This window comes from Merops nubicus, unplaced genomic scaffold, assembly GCF_000691845.1.
Source record: "Merops nubicus isolate BGI_N331 unplaced genomic scaffold, ASM69184v1 scaffold10665, whole genome shotgun sequence".
NCBI lineage: Eukaryota > Metazoa > Chordata > Aves > Coraciiformes > Meropidae > Merops > Merops nubicus.
Window position 1 is genome coordinate 15,016 of NW_008610376.1, and position 13,993 is coordinate 29,008.

The 13,993-nt window shown below is 36.4% G+C and overlaps 1 protein-coding gene across 1 annotated transcript in view; it reads left to right on the forward strand.

Moving 5' to 3' along the window:
- Positions 1 to 13,993, forward strand: part of PPHLN1 (periphilin 1) — a 63,186-nt gene that overhangs the window by 10,090 nt on the left and 39,103 nt on the right. Inside the window, exon 4 of the mRNA XM_008940899.1 lies at positions 12,164 to 12,426. Coding sequence (XP_008939147.1) covers positions 12,164 to 12,426 — 263 coding nt within the window. The remainder of the gene's footprint in view (positions 1 to 12,163; positions 12,427 to 13,993) is intronic.

A 13,993-nucleotide genomic window follows, 5' to 3' on the forward strand; every position in this document is an offset into this window, starting at 1 on the left:
CGGCGGGGAGTGGCTGACACCAGAAGGCTGCGCTGCCATTCAGCCAGACCTGGACAGGCTGGAGAGTTGGGCAGGGAGAAATCTAATGAAATACAACAAGGGTAAGTGTAGAGTCTTGCATCTGGGAAAGAATGACCCCAGGTACCAGCATAGGTTGGGGACTGACCTGTTAGAGAGTAGCACAGGGGAAAGGGACCAAGTGGTCCTGGTAGACAGCAGGATGACCACAAGCCAGCAATGCACCCTCGTGGCCAAGAAGGCCAGTAGCATGCTGGGGTGTATTAGAAGGGGTGTGGTTAGCAGGTCGAGAGAGGTTCTCCTCTCCCTCTACTCTGCACTGGTGAGAACACATCTGGAATATTGTGTCCAGTTCTGGGCCCCTTGGTTCAAGAAGGACAGGGAACTGCTGGAGAGAGTCCAGCACAGACACACAAAGATGATTAAGGGAGTGAAGCATCTCCCTTATGAGGAAAGGTTGAGGGAGCTGGGTCTCTTTAGCTTGGGAAGAGGAGACTGAGGGGTGACCTCATTAATGTTTTTAAATATGTAAAGGGCAAATGTCAGGAGATTGGAGCAAGGCTCTTCTCAGTGATGTTCAATGACAGGACAAGGGGCAACAGGAGGTTCCACAGAAACATAAGGAAAAACTTTTTCACTGTGAGGGTGACAGAGCACTGGAACAGGCTACCAAGAGAGGGTTGTGGAGTCTCCTTCTCTGGAGACATTTAAAACCCACCTGCATACGTTCCTATGTGTCCTGCTCTAGGTGGTCCTGCTCTGGCAGAGGGGTTGGACTAGATGATTTTGTGAGGTCCCTTCCAACCCTTAACATTCTGTGATCCTGTGATTTTTAAACCAAAACTGTTGATGAGAGAGTCTCCAGATAGAAGTTAAGGGACATGTAACTTTTCTCTCAGTAAAGCAGGATTTAATATTGAGGGTTGAGATGTGTTATAACTCAAGGCAGTTATCTTTATGTATCACTGTAAGATTACAGATTTGCAGATCACCTTTAGATTACAAGGGATAGCTTGAGTTTTTTTTTTTTTCCCCCACCTTGTATATTCTTTAATGAATGAAACTCTGAACGTGTTTAAATTCTTTATACTCATTTAAACCAGCATATTGGACTGTGGGAGGTCTCTAGGCTTTGGATTTAAACTTTCTTGTAATGTAAACTGATCTTTGTCTTGCTTATAGAGGAGAAACTAAGCCAAAGGGATTTATGAGATGGTGCTAAAAATGTACATAAGTCTGCTGTTCTGTTGCAATATTTGACAGGTCTTAAGGGACACTGTACAAGAACCTCATTCTTTATTAAAAAATGTGGGGGGGGAAATAAATATGGCAGTCAACCAAAGAAAATGGTCTTACTTTTGGCTTGAGATTGATAAGCAGAGTTGTAATCATATGCCTTTTTGTTTTCATAAATAAATAAAATCTTTGCTAGGACACTGAACCCCTCAGGTATTCACACAAACTACTAAAGTAGCTTGTTTATTCATACATAAAATTGCAGTTTCCTTATAATAGGTCATTGTGGTAGATTTGTTATATCTGTCTACAACTCCAGGCAAGGACTTGTCTGTTTAAATCATTAGTTCAGAAGACCCGTTGCATTTAATTTGCTGGCTAAATTAATTTATCTTGTCTTATGATATTTTGAAGGGGGGCAGAGATGCGAGTTAGAACTTTCTGGAAGAAAATAATAGGTAATAGATAACGTAAAAGTAGGTTCTGGTTTGTGCTAAATATTTAATAGCTTCATATTACACTTTGTCTTATGCAGCAGTCTTATTCAGTAGTTGCTATATTTTCTTTAAGGGCTGTTTTGTGCTCTACCACCTCTTTAGCTCTTCTGTGTTTGGGACAACTAATTTGCTTGCAAAGTGTGATGTATGTTTAATAATTTTATTTTTGCTTCTTGGCCAAAATTACATATGTCTAACTGTATTAATAATGCTTTGGGGATCCTTTAGACTATTGGTTTTTATTTTCAGTGGACTTTAAGAACTTAAATCTGCTCATGCAAATGCCACTTAGTGTTTTAAAATTGCCCTGTACTGAAGGCTGTGTATAATTAAGAACGTTCAGAGCTGTCTACTATTGGAGGTCAATGCAATTCAAAGTAAAAAAGTTTGAATTCAGACAAGTCTGGTTTTGTTGCTGTGACGAATCTCTTCCCTCTATTTAACTTAGAATCCGGAGGCTTAAAACTATATGTGTGAACCCTGGCGGTATTCTTTCTAAGAATATTACATCAAACTGAGTTTCTGCTGTTATTTATGTTGGTGAGACCTGATTTGTTGGTATCTAGGATTATACTAGAAACTTCATTCAAAGCAAAACTGCTGTCATTGCGCTTCTGAAATGTTTGTCATTTGAGAGAATGGGAAACAAAAAGTGAGACTGATGGACAGGTTTTCAACTGTAGAATTATTTTTCCCCCACCCCATAATGTAAAAATATGGGAAGGAGATAAAAATTATTATTTTCAACTGATTTTTTTTGCATGTTTTGGCTAATTGTGGGATTATTCTGTAAGGTGAACGTTGCTTTCAGTGGCAACTGTTTGTAGTTGTTGAGAGATTGCTATTAATTTTGAAATATTTTTATTTGCATAGCAATTGACGATGATTTTTATTGAAAACCTGTTTTCTTTGATTTCTTTGCAGAATTTCTTTCCCATTCTAAAAAACATATTTGCTTTCAAAAATTGCTTCCTGATAATTTTGTTCCTTTTAGAGGGTCTTGCAGAACTCTGATTTAATTGCTTATGCCATTTCCACCTCTGGTTGAGGGGAAAGGAGTTTACACTTCAGAGTAAAACTCCTGATGAGCTTCTGAGGTCAGTGCCAGTATTCCTGCCATTCAGATGGGACCCTGGAACCTCCTGCATGAGTATGAGCTGTTATTTTTTTCTTCCTGCCTGGTGGGAGACTTCTTTGACTCTTGTTGGTTACAGAGGGTTCTGGCTGTTCTATTTTATTTCAGAATGATGTAATGGAAACTTTATTTTTCTAATCAAAACATTTCAAATTTTCTCTTATTTGGGAATTATCAAATTAGCAGAACTTCCCACTACCTTTTTTTATGGTTTTCTTGCTGAGCTTGTAAATATACAGCCTCACACAGTAGAGCTTTGCCTTTTAATGGAATGTAGAATGGTTCTAAATCTTGATTTTACCTCCTGCTGAGAGCCATAAGAGAAAACTGGATAAGCTTATTTTTGAAAAGCATAATTATGAATAGGTAATTTCAGTCTGATTCTGTCTGTATATTTCTTATACTTTGGTCCTTTGAAATGCCTCAGTTATGTTTAAATGTGGTCTCTGTGTTGTGACTGTAAAGGATTGATAATGTATTCTTTGGATTAAAGATGGTTACAATCTTCTCAGAGAATGTTCAGATACTCTTAAAAACCCAGCCTGAGTGATTGTTGAATAAGGAACAGTTTAGGTAGTAAATTGACTTGTAAGTAATTATTTGACAATTATTACAGTAAACACACCAAATTTGGTAATAAAAAATGGAGTTATTCTCATCATGGCAGTTCTTAACTGCTAGCATGTGTTTATTCAATTTGCTTTTGATCCAAAGCTATGTTATGTTTTAAGGATCTGTGGCTTTTTATGTGTACAACTGTTTCCCATTGCAGTTTTTGTAAGGTTGTAAATTGTCATTTGAAATTAGTGTCATCATTGTATTTTTTTTTAACAGTAGTTATTGTATAAGAACTGTTTACTGCAGCTCTTAATATGTTATGATATACGTGTAAGGACAAATTCAGTAGTGTGTGCAAACTCAGTGAAATTTTATAATAACAGGGGTTTGTTGCTTAAAACTAATTCATGTTTTGTGAAAACACTTTTTTCTTATCAATGATGTTTATTAGCATTATGTAAACTGTAAGGACATCCTCTGTTTACAATATAGGATAGGACAACATGCCTAAAGATGAGGATATTACGTACCTTTATGCTCTAAGATCTTTGCTAACACTTTACTTTAAAGGAGACTTTAGAAAGCAAGCTCGTCTGGTCCAGTTTTATAGCTGGTGTTATAATCAGGTGGTAGATGCTCTCAAACCGGCAAGTTCATGCTGTACTGGGGAATAATGATCAAACACCTGTGGGAGCACTTAATCTTTCTGGAAAGTTTTCCTAACAAATATGTTGAAAGACAGCTAGGTACTGAGAGACAGCAGGGAGGGAAGGAGAAGGACGTTGCCCTTTGAGTCCAGACAGCTACTGTTAAGATGGCATCTAACTACATCACCTCAACAGCCAGGCAATGAATTGGCTTAATGACTGTAGTCCTGGCTTTATCAGTACGGGGAGTACTGTCACAGAAAACTTGTATATGATCTCCCTTAGGAAGGTAAATTGTTAATCTGTTAGGTTCCAAGGACTTGTTTGTTATGTTCTGAATGCACTGAATATTGTGTGGAATTTTAATTCCCATTGAGAGAGGCTGGGAATCATAGAATGCTAGGATACAGCAGAGTGGAGGAAAAAAGTTCAGTTCTAGTGACAGTAGAGGCATCTTTTTGTTAAGCATTTTGCTGACGAAATGAGAATTTTGATATGCCTTTTTCACCTGCTGCTGTGTTTGAGCGTGTTATGTTCTATTCTACGTCTTAGGAAAAGTTCATCAGTAAAGCAATTCCATAGCACAGTGCTGTCGGTATTATTTTTAAAAGGTGATGCTATTTTTGCATACTTAACAAGTTATTAACATTAGTCTTGACATTTATTCATATGTGTTTGCATAACCATACAAAGTTCTTTCCCTTGTATACGAAATGTTGTAGTATTAGTTTGTGAGTTGATAATGAATGCTTTTGTCAAAGTGAAACTGAATATAGACACCATGACATGCAGCAGTGTTATGCCAGCCAGCTGTGGGCATGTCGTTCTCTTCTGAAGTCTGACTTTTAACAGCTGCATGTGCTAAATGAAATCCTACCTTACCTAGTCTAGTATGTGTAACTACTTTTTGAAAATACATTTGAGAGTGTGTTTATGCAATTTGCAAGTAGAATGGAAAAGATATTTTAGTGTGTTGACTTACAGAATTGTACAATGGTTTGAGTTGGAAGGGACCTTTAAAGGTCATCTGGTCCAACCCCTCTGCAGTGAGTAGGGACATCTGCAACTACATCAGGTTGCTCAGAGCCCCATGCAACTGGACTTTCAACGCTTCATGGGATGGGTCTTCTACCACCAATCTGGGTAAATAATTATTTACCAGTTTAGTTGTCTGAGAGAAAATATCAGGTTAGGCAAGGAGTGGGAATGTGGATTCAAGGAAGACTGAGAAGATCAGGATTGTAGCAACACAACTTTGAATCAGGATAACTTGTTGTGGGGCTACACTCTTAACTGTTACTAAATAAAATAACTGAAGTCATACAGGAGTTGCAAATAGGTTTTTAATAAGGAATGTAGTATGGCTTGACTCTGTGCTAAACAAGTTCAAGTAAGTGCTATTTGTAATATATAGGAAATGGCATTAAAAAAAGACGAGATATTAAGGTATGTTATAGAGATTGTAAACTGTAGTCAAAGTGAAAGAATAAAGCAAACTGGAAAAAAAAGATAAAGCTACATAGCTGAATAGTTTATAAGAGGAAATGTCTGGACTTTCTGATTCTGAACAAACTACATACTTGACAGGAAGGGATGAAATCAAATGAAGAAAAAACCCATTATGCACAAGGAATTTTTTCTTCATATATAAGTAATGTCTTGACAAATCCAGAAGCAGAGGTAGTTTGCTAACTGTTATTTAAATTTGCCATGCAGAAGTCTACTACTATTACAAAACTTTGGGGCATAAGAAAAGGAAACCTGTTTGACCTAATTGCTTCAAATCTCCCTTTAAGAGTAAAAACATAGTGATTTGTGGAGCATTTTTCTGATATAGAGAAAAATGGAGTGTTTTTCTGATTTATGGATTCCTTTAAAGGATTTCGAAAGAAGAGAAAACGAAATATAGTAAGAGTGTTGTGTGCCAGTATTATTGACATAAAGTATTACTGCTTACAATCCTGTTCCACAACTTGCTCTTTCCTTTTGCAGCTTTTTATTGATCGTGTTCAAAAGTCAAGCACAAGGGTTGGTCAAAATCGGTATATACTACTACAGTACACTACTTGTTGCTTTCTCCGAACTATCAATGAACAAATAGCATTCTGTGGCATACTGATGCAAACCCTTTAGAGCTCCTTTAGCAGATATTTCATGGTTTCTGGGTTCTTCTAATTAAAAATTTTAAAGATAGCCTTTGGGAAAAAGAGTAATAACTTGCTGAACATAAAAGTAGTTACAACTTACACCCCTAAAAATATAGTGAAAAAATATTTCCTTCTTTCTTTCAGGTACTTAGTGTGTGTATTAGACAAATGTTTGCCTGTTTTCAATTGCTTGGCAAGCACTGCCTGCGAGGTAAAAAGCAACAACAAAATCCCAAGGAACCCCCCCAAACAAATGCTGCTGCCACCATCCCAAAAACCAACAAAACGAAGAACCTCATCATACCCACAAAAAGAGACTGACCCAACCCCACGCAAAACCTTCTGTTTAGAAATTTGGCAATATGCATTCTGCAACATTAAACCTATGATTTCTTTTCTATTGTAGAGAAATTACTAAGCCCTTATTTTTGAGAAGAAGAGAAGCCAAGATCATATGCATTTGTATGCAATTATTTTGTCTAATTTGCTCTTGATTTTTCTAATTAACATAATTTGGTTTTATTCTGCATACAGTTGTATAAAGCTGTTTGCCCTTAATTCTTTGGAACTTAAATCTGTGTTTTGCTAGACTGTTTTGTTTGTTATTTCTCTGTCCTTATCTGTATGCTTGACCATAGTCTCCGTCTGTCAGATAATAGAGAATTTGAGTTTAAATATACTTTTATTGCGGGGGCTTATCTTCCAGCAACTTTAATGAAGTAGGGTATTGAAGACAGTAGAAAAGAAGGTACTTTTTACTATGGATACAGAGGAGTGTCATCTGATTTCCAGTTGAAGTGCATTAGCCTTACTAGGCAAAGGACATAGAGGCATTTCTTGCTGATGTTGCTATAATATTCAGGTTGTCTTAATTTTTATTCCTGGATTGGTCATGGCATCCCAAGGTGTGTGTGGGGAGGTGAGTTTAGTAGCTTTCATACCGAGTGAGGTGGACAATTGACATCAATGTGGCGTTTTGGTGTTTGCGCATGATGATTTGGTAGACCTACATGAAGCAGAAAAATTATGAAGCATTTATATATTTTAAAATTTTGCTGTACATTTGATATGTCTAGTTATCCTTCTCTATGTGAGACTCCTCTCAGTTTTGTAATGCTTGTTTCCTTTTGCCTTCATGCAGAAAGCTGTTCATAAGATTACATTTAGTCCTAATTACATTAATTTCATTTAAAGCAAATGCAAATATGACAAGTACTGCAGTTACTTGCTTAGTCATAAAATGCTGAAAACCAGTTGTCATAAGAAATCTGTCATCATTTCAGATGTTCAAAGGAAAGCCGATGGCATGAGATGCAATTACTTATATCTACAATGGTGTAATTCACTCTGTTGTTTCAGCTTCTGATAAATCAGCATAATGACCTTTGGACAATAGCAAGAGATTATAGTAAGTCTCTAAAGCAAAATTTAAGGTAAATTGTTGGTTTGTTGCACAAACATTTATTGCGTTCTTTGGGAAGAAACAGACTGAGTTCCGGGAGAGAGAATGGTGGCTGCAATCTTCCACCACCTGCATTTACTTTGAAGCTATTAAAAGTCAAAGTATTCTTGACTCTGTGTTTGGCTTTTGGATATTTAAGATAGCAAGTCTTCAGAGAGACGCAGATGTCAGGATTGTAGTATATTTTATTAAGTGCTTTCCACATCGTCTGAATCATGTTGGTAGCTTCTGCTAGCCCCTTCAAGGAAGGCAAGTGGATTTTTCATTTCTAATTCACTTTTATTTCACTTTTCCTACCACTTCTCCTTTCCTCTGTATTATGAGGCAGAGAAAGTGTACTGAGTTAAGAAGCATAGTTCAAATCTTAACTGTTTTATCTCTTTGCACTGAAGTCTGATATTTATAATACCCTCAATTTATTTACAACACTGTGTGAATTACTTTAGGCAAGGTTAATAATTTATCATTTAATAATAGAATAATTTATAGGTTCTTAATATTATAATTTATAGGCCCAAGCCTGTAAGTGGAATGTCTAACCTCTTTGACAATAATCTTTCTAAGATGGAAGGGGACACACAAACTTTTCTGTTGACTTTTTAACTAGGTGGTAGACTGCACTCACCTGTGAGATACTGAAAGAAACTACAGTTTCTCGTCTACAATGATACGATGTTGAGTTACCAATCTCTTCAGTGCAGTGTCAAAAGTGTGAGTTAAGTCCTCTATGGGTGAACCCATTGTAGATTAATGTTTTAGTTGAAACATGAATGTCTGTTATGGGATGCAGAAGTCCAAGAGAACAGTAACGGGTAGTATTGTACACAGTTGCCTAGTAGCATGAATTCAGTGAGAGCAAACTAAGATTCCTCTTACAAACAAAACTTTTTCCCATATTGTGTGCGATGTGCTTTCATGTACCCAACTACACATCTATTCCCAGGCATTTCACATCTAGTGAGTGATAGAATTTTGCCTTAATGCACTCTTAAAATACAGAATGGACACACCAGTTTGTGCTATGTGAAACAAACACTAGCTTAAGTTGTACCACTGCCCTTTGTACACTAGAAGGCTTGGGAAAGGTGGTGCCTCTGACCCTTTGGCAACTGCAGATCTCCCTGGTGTTGTGTTCCCTGCCGTGCCAAAAGCTGTACCTTTGCCTATTCTGTGTTTGCGTTCTTCCAGGAGACTGGAACTGATGGTTAGCTAAAATAACTCTCAGGCTCGTGTTCTTACCTCAGCTGCCTTTGGTGGGTGGTATATCAGGGTATGGCTGTTTGCTTAGAAAATTTCAGGAGCACGTCCAAGATTATCAGCTTTAGTGAGATTTAATGTTCGTTTTGTGGAAGTTAAAAATGCTAAAGCTTCCTGGTCCAATACTGCTGAGAGAACTAAACTGTGCTTCAGGACTAAGTGAGATGTGAATATAAAGATAAGAGAGATCCTATATAAAAGTGATTAATCCAGTATTTGTTGTTAAGGACAGTAATTCTATTTTAAAGTTACAGCTGAGCACAAAGTTTTGCATCTCTATTTAATATTGTCCCTGCTCAATAAACCTTTTGAGTATGTGTTGGAATCTGAAGCATGTGCTTAACTGCTGTGCTGAATTGAGGCCTTCATTACCAAATTGCAGGTGTAGGTTAGCTTAAGTATTTAAGGTAAAAAAAAAAACCAAAACAATGCTTATTTTGTTCTGTTCAGTGTCATTTCTTACATTAATGGAAAACATCAGCAATGCTGTGCTGTTGCTATGCTGTCCAAAACAGATTTAATATAGTTAATGGCTTGAGTGTTCAGTATGAGATAGGGTCCAGTTAAGAATTAACATGGAGTGATGAAATGAAAATTTTGAAAATGAAAGTGAGAATCTACTTTTTTGTGCATAATATTATTGTAGAATGAGGCTTTTAAATGTTTGCCTGTTTAAAAGTGTATTTCAGTGATACTTTATAAATTCATCTGTGGATGTTAGAGCATTTGTTATGTATGTGCAATAGCTGAGGCTCTATAAATATTTCCATAATAAAGTTCTCTGTATACTAGGGCTTAATAACTTGGTCATAAAAACGTGTTTTGGGCATAGAAGTGGCGTACTGGTCTGAAGTAAAAAATAAGATTATTTAAAGAGAGAGCCTTAGAAGGAAACTGAAGAAAAAGTATGCTGTACCTAATGTTCCTGATAAATGTTCGTCGAATATGTTCTTTAATAAATTAAAAAAAAAACCACTTAACAAACTTGTTCATTGCAGAGCTTATCTTTCTACTGTTCTTAAATGCCTAACTTTTCTTTTAAGTCTATCAGTAGATAAAATGTTCATACATGTAATGTAGAAAATGTGTTAGTTCTCCGTTTTCAGTTATACCTCCTAGGTTTGAAAACTTGCCTGGATTCTTTAGATTTCTTTTTGCTAAATTTAAGTGAACAAAGGGGTTTGAATGTTTCTTCATTAAATATAGTTTCTCAGTCTCCGATAATTGCAGTTATTTCCTTTGAGAGTGTCTCCTGTTAATCTACACATAGAGTCGTGTCCAGAGGTGACGCATTGTTCCCAGGCCTTTGAAGAAAGCAGGAGGGTTATCCTTCTCTATATTCTGGGGCTATTCAATCTTTGATGTTAAGTATCTATACAGTGGCTACTGTATAGAGGCTATTAAACAGAGTACTATTTGACAGTTTCTTAATTGTTTCTTTTGCTGACTCACTTGGGAAGACAGAAGTGTTGGAATAAACAGAAGAATGAAAGTTGTTTAGAAAGGAAATTAATACTTTTTTTTTAGCACACCTGTTTGATACAAATCTGTACAACATTGTCTTGTATTAGTTTTGGTATGCAGACCTGTAAAATATGTTTTTCTGTAAGATAGGATACCTGAAAAAGGCCTGTAGTCTGTTAACAGTGAAATAATTATTTAACTATAAAACCTGCCTTGGCTTCAATGACGTTTCGTTGAAAAGCAGGGTGACTGAGAGCTATTGATTCATACTTATTTTCGTATGAAAATTTTCAAAATAGAGACTTGTTTTATTTTCCTGATACTTTATTACATCTGGAATTGGAGAAATAAGCTGAGGGATTGTCTGTATTTTACCTGAAGCAGAACCACTGGTGCAGATGTGCTTTCCCTGCAAAAAGTGAACTGGTACTGTGTAAAACACATCAGTGTCATAGGGTTTGCATTGCTGTGGTACAACCTGTGCAATTTCAGTAGTCCCAAACACCTTTGGCATGCTGAAGTCCTTTGTTGCCTGTTAGAAATGTGGGCCTGTAATGTGCTATAGGAGTTGCACACTAGAGGGCTTATTTCTTTTCTCCACCAACGCAAAATTAGCTACACTGTGCTAAATGAGACCACCAGATCTTTGCTTGTCTTTGTGAGACATTGTCTTGTTTAAAATGTTGGACTATGATGAGAAATGGGAGAGAAAAGCAATGAAATAAGGTACATTCTGTCTTACTATAAATGTTGTGAAGTCTTTATTTTTACTTGGCAATGCTGTGGAGGAGCTGAGAAGTGCTTGCTTCTCAGTGATGTCTCTTCTGACCAAGGCAAACGTCAGAGCTCTACATTCAATAGGTGTTTGCTTGCATATTTGACAGCTTTGAAATATTGTAGGAAAAGTTCTATTTGATACTATATTTTTGACCTTTACATATGTATCTATATTAATATAATTTGCAGATAATCAGGACATTTGGGCTATGGTCTGGGCTAATATATACATTTATTTTTTACTAGATTAGAGTTTCACCAGTTGGGTTTCATGTAATACTGACAATGTCTGTGGCATTTTACAGTAAAGTTCAAAATGAGTATTTTATTGTGAAAGACTCAGACATTTTAGTAGGTATAAATCTTCATACATTCATTCAAGGTTTGACCTTGAGTGGATACATAGGCATGAGGGCAGATATTCTGCTGTTTTCTTTTTGTCCTTGCTGGAAATAAACTGAAATCCCTCAGTGACATTTCCCATAGCAAAGTGTGTGAAATCAGATGAGGGATATAATCCCTTGAAAATAAGGGTAAGAGAAAAACAGAGTTGAAAAACAGCCTAGTAGTGGGAGCAATATTTGCATATGCTTTTTTAGCTATTGTAAATTACGGCTTAATTTCTAGGTAAGTGGAGTGAGTCTGAAGAAATAAAATTCCTTGAATGCCTCTTTCTCTGACATGTTGTATTATCAAGAAATAGAAAGGAATTAGCTTCCAGCAAAGAAGTAGTTGAGTGAAATCTGAAAAAAAATTACATATATTTTTTTTAAGCTTTCCTACTTGTTCTTCATTCATTGCCTAGTCATCCTTACAATGCTGAATATCTCAGACGTGTTCTGCACATGACAGCCAACCTGTTTGTATTTACTAGGCATAAAATGTTGCCATTGTATTATCTACAACTGTTCCACAAGCATTGGAAAGATAACCAAGTAATTTCTATTTTTCTCTTGTTTTCAAAGGGATGGCTTCAGAGATGGCTTCAGAAGAAAAAGCTTCTATCCCTCTCATTACATGAGAGAGCGATCTCCTCATATTAAGAGAGACTCTCCTTTCTTCAGGGAATCACCAGGGAGCCGGAGGGATTCTCCGCACAGCAGATCTGGCTCTAGTGTCAGCAGCAGGAGCTACTCTCCTGAAAGAAGCAAAGCTTATCCTTACCACCAGTCCCAGCATAGCAGAAGTACGTCATCTTTACATAAAAGAAATATGTCTTCTCAGCAAGGTAATGCTGGAGTAATGATGAGAACTGGTTAGCGAGGTGAAACTGCTGCTTGCTCTGTAAGATCTATAATGAGAAAAGTAGACATTTTGTACCAGTGATGTGTTGTCTGCTCTTTGCTGTTTCACTGCACTCTCTGTTCCATTGTGTACTTCACATGGGAGATTGTAGGTGGTGTTTCAGTAGCAGCTCTAGACTGTAGGAGTTTCGGCTGCACCACTTTTTCTGGTAATGGTGTGTTACTTATCAGCTGCTTCTGTTACTTCTTTATGTGCTTCATTGGATCCCTTACAAGAAACTTGGCTGTCATCTATAGAAGATGAAGATTTTTGTTCCTGTAATTCCTGCAAGGGATTAAAAAAAAGCTGGAGAAATTAAAGTACATTCTGTTACATTTTCTGGAAATGTTCTTAGAGCTGGACTGTTAGGGTTTTGAAGGTGGTTCATTTTTAGCAGTTTCATTTCAGCATCAGATTTTCTCAGATCTTCCTTTCCTCAAATGTGAAGGCTATCTCAGTTAAGAGAACATACTGTGTATGTTCTGCCTTTCTAAAGCTTGACTGTTAATCTTTCCTAGAAATCTAATGAATCTTCTGTTTTGAAAATATTTAAGGTTTTCCTAGTTAAATAATTTGGGGGAAATAAAGGCAAAATTGCCTTTTTTTTTTTTTTTAAATATACTACAGTCTTAGCCACTGCTGATTGTACAATTTATGTAAATTAATCCAGTTTGATTTTCCTTTCTGCAAATGCTTTCTAGTGAACTACACAAACCTACTACTCGTTCTGGCAGCTTTTAAAAAGTTAATTAGTTGTGGGGGTTTTTTTATTCACTGATAAGCATATTGTGTGTTTCCAGAGTGGAATATTGGGCCATAATGTAGTACTTCTTGCCAAAAAAGACCTTGTGGAATTTAGGTAATGTTGTTTAGATACTGAAGAATCATTTAACTCCTTGTAGAATACATATTATCTTTCTAGCTCATGGTTACAATTATTTTAACATTTTTAGCAATACTTAGTGAACATGAATTCCTTTAACTGTAGGAGAGCAAGAGAAAAATATGATCTTCAACTGAACTTGTGGAAGTGTTTTGGGTGTGCAGATCGTAATTCTGAGGAACTCGAAAAAAATATTGTGAGAAACCATATAAAATTTTTGAATGTTTCCAGTTTTGTAAAAAATTTTTTGATCTGACTTCTGTCATGTTTGTAGCATATTGACAGAATTACTCAAACAGTAGTGGAGGTAGTGAAGGAGAAGCAGACATCTTTACAGATCAGAAAAGATGCTGGTCAAGAGGTGGTTACATTTAGGTCTATGGCTTTTGGGATATTTTTTCCAATTTTGTGGTTAAACCCCTCTCCCCATCATCTTTAATTCAGTTTTAAATGGTTTATACAGTGGACTATTTCTTTGTAATTGCCTGTTCCCTGGGAAGTAGTACTTCTAATCTGTTCCTCTAGATGACTGAATTAAAATGGCCTAGTCACAGGGTATAAATGGCTTAAATAATACTTTTAGAATAGTTTTTGAATACGATTTGTCTTAGGTAAGCTCATGTATTGC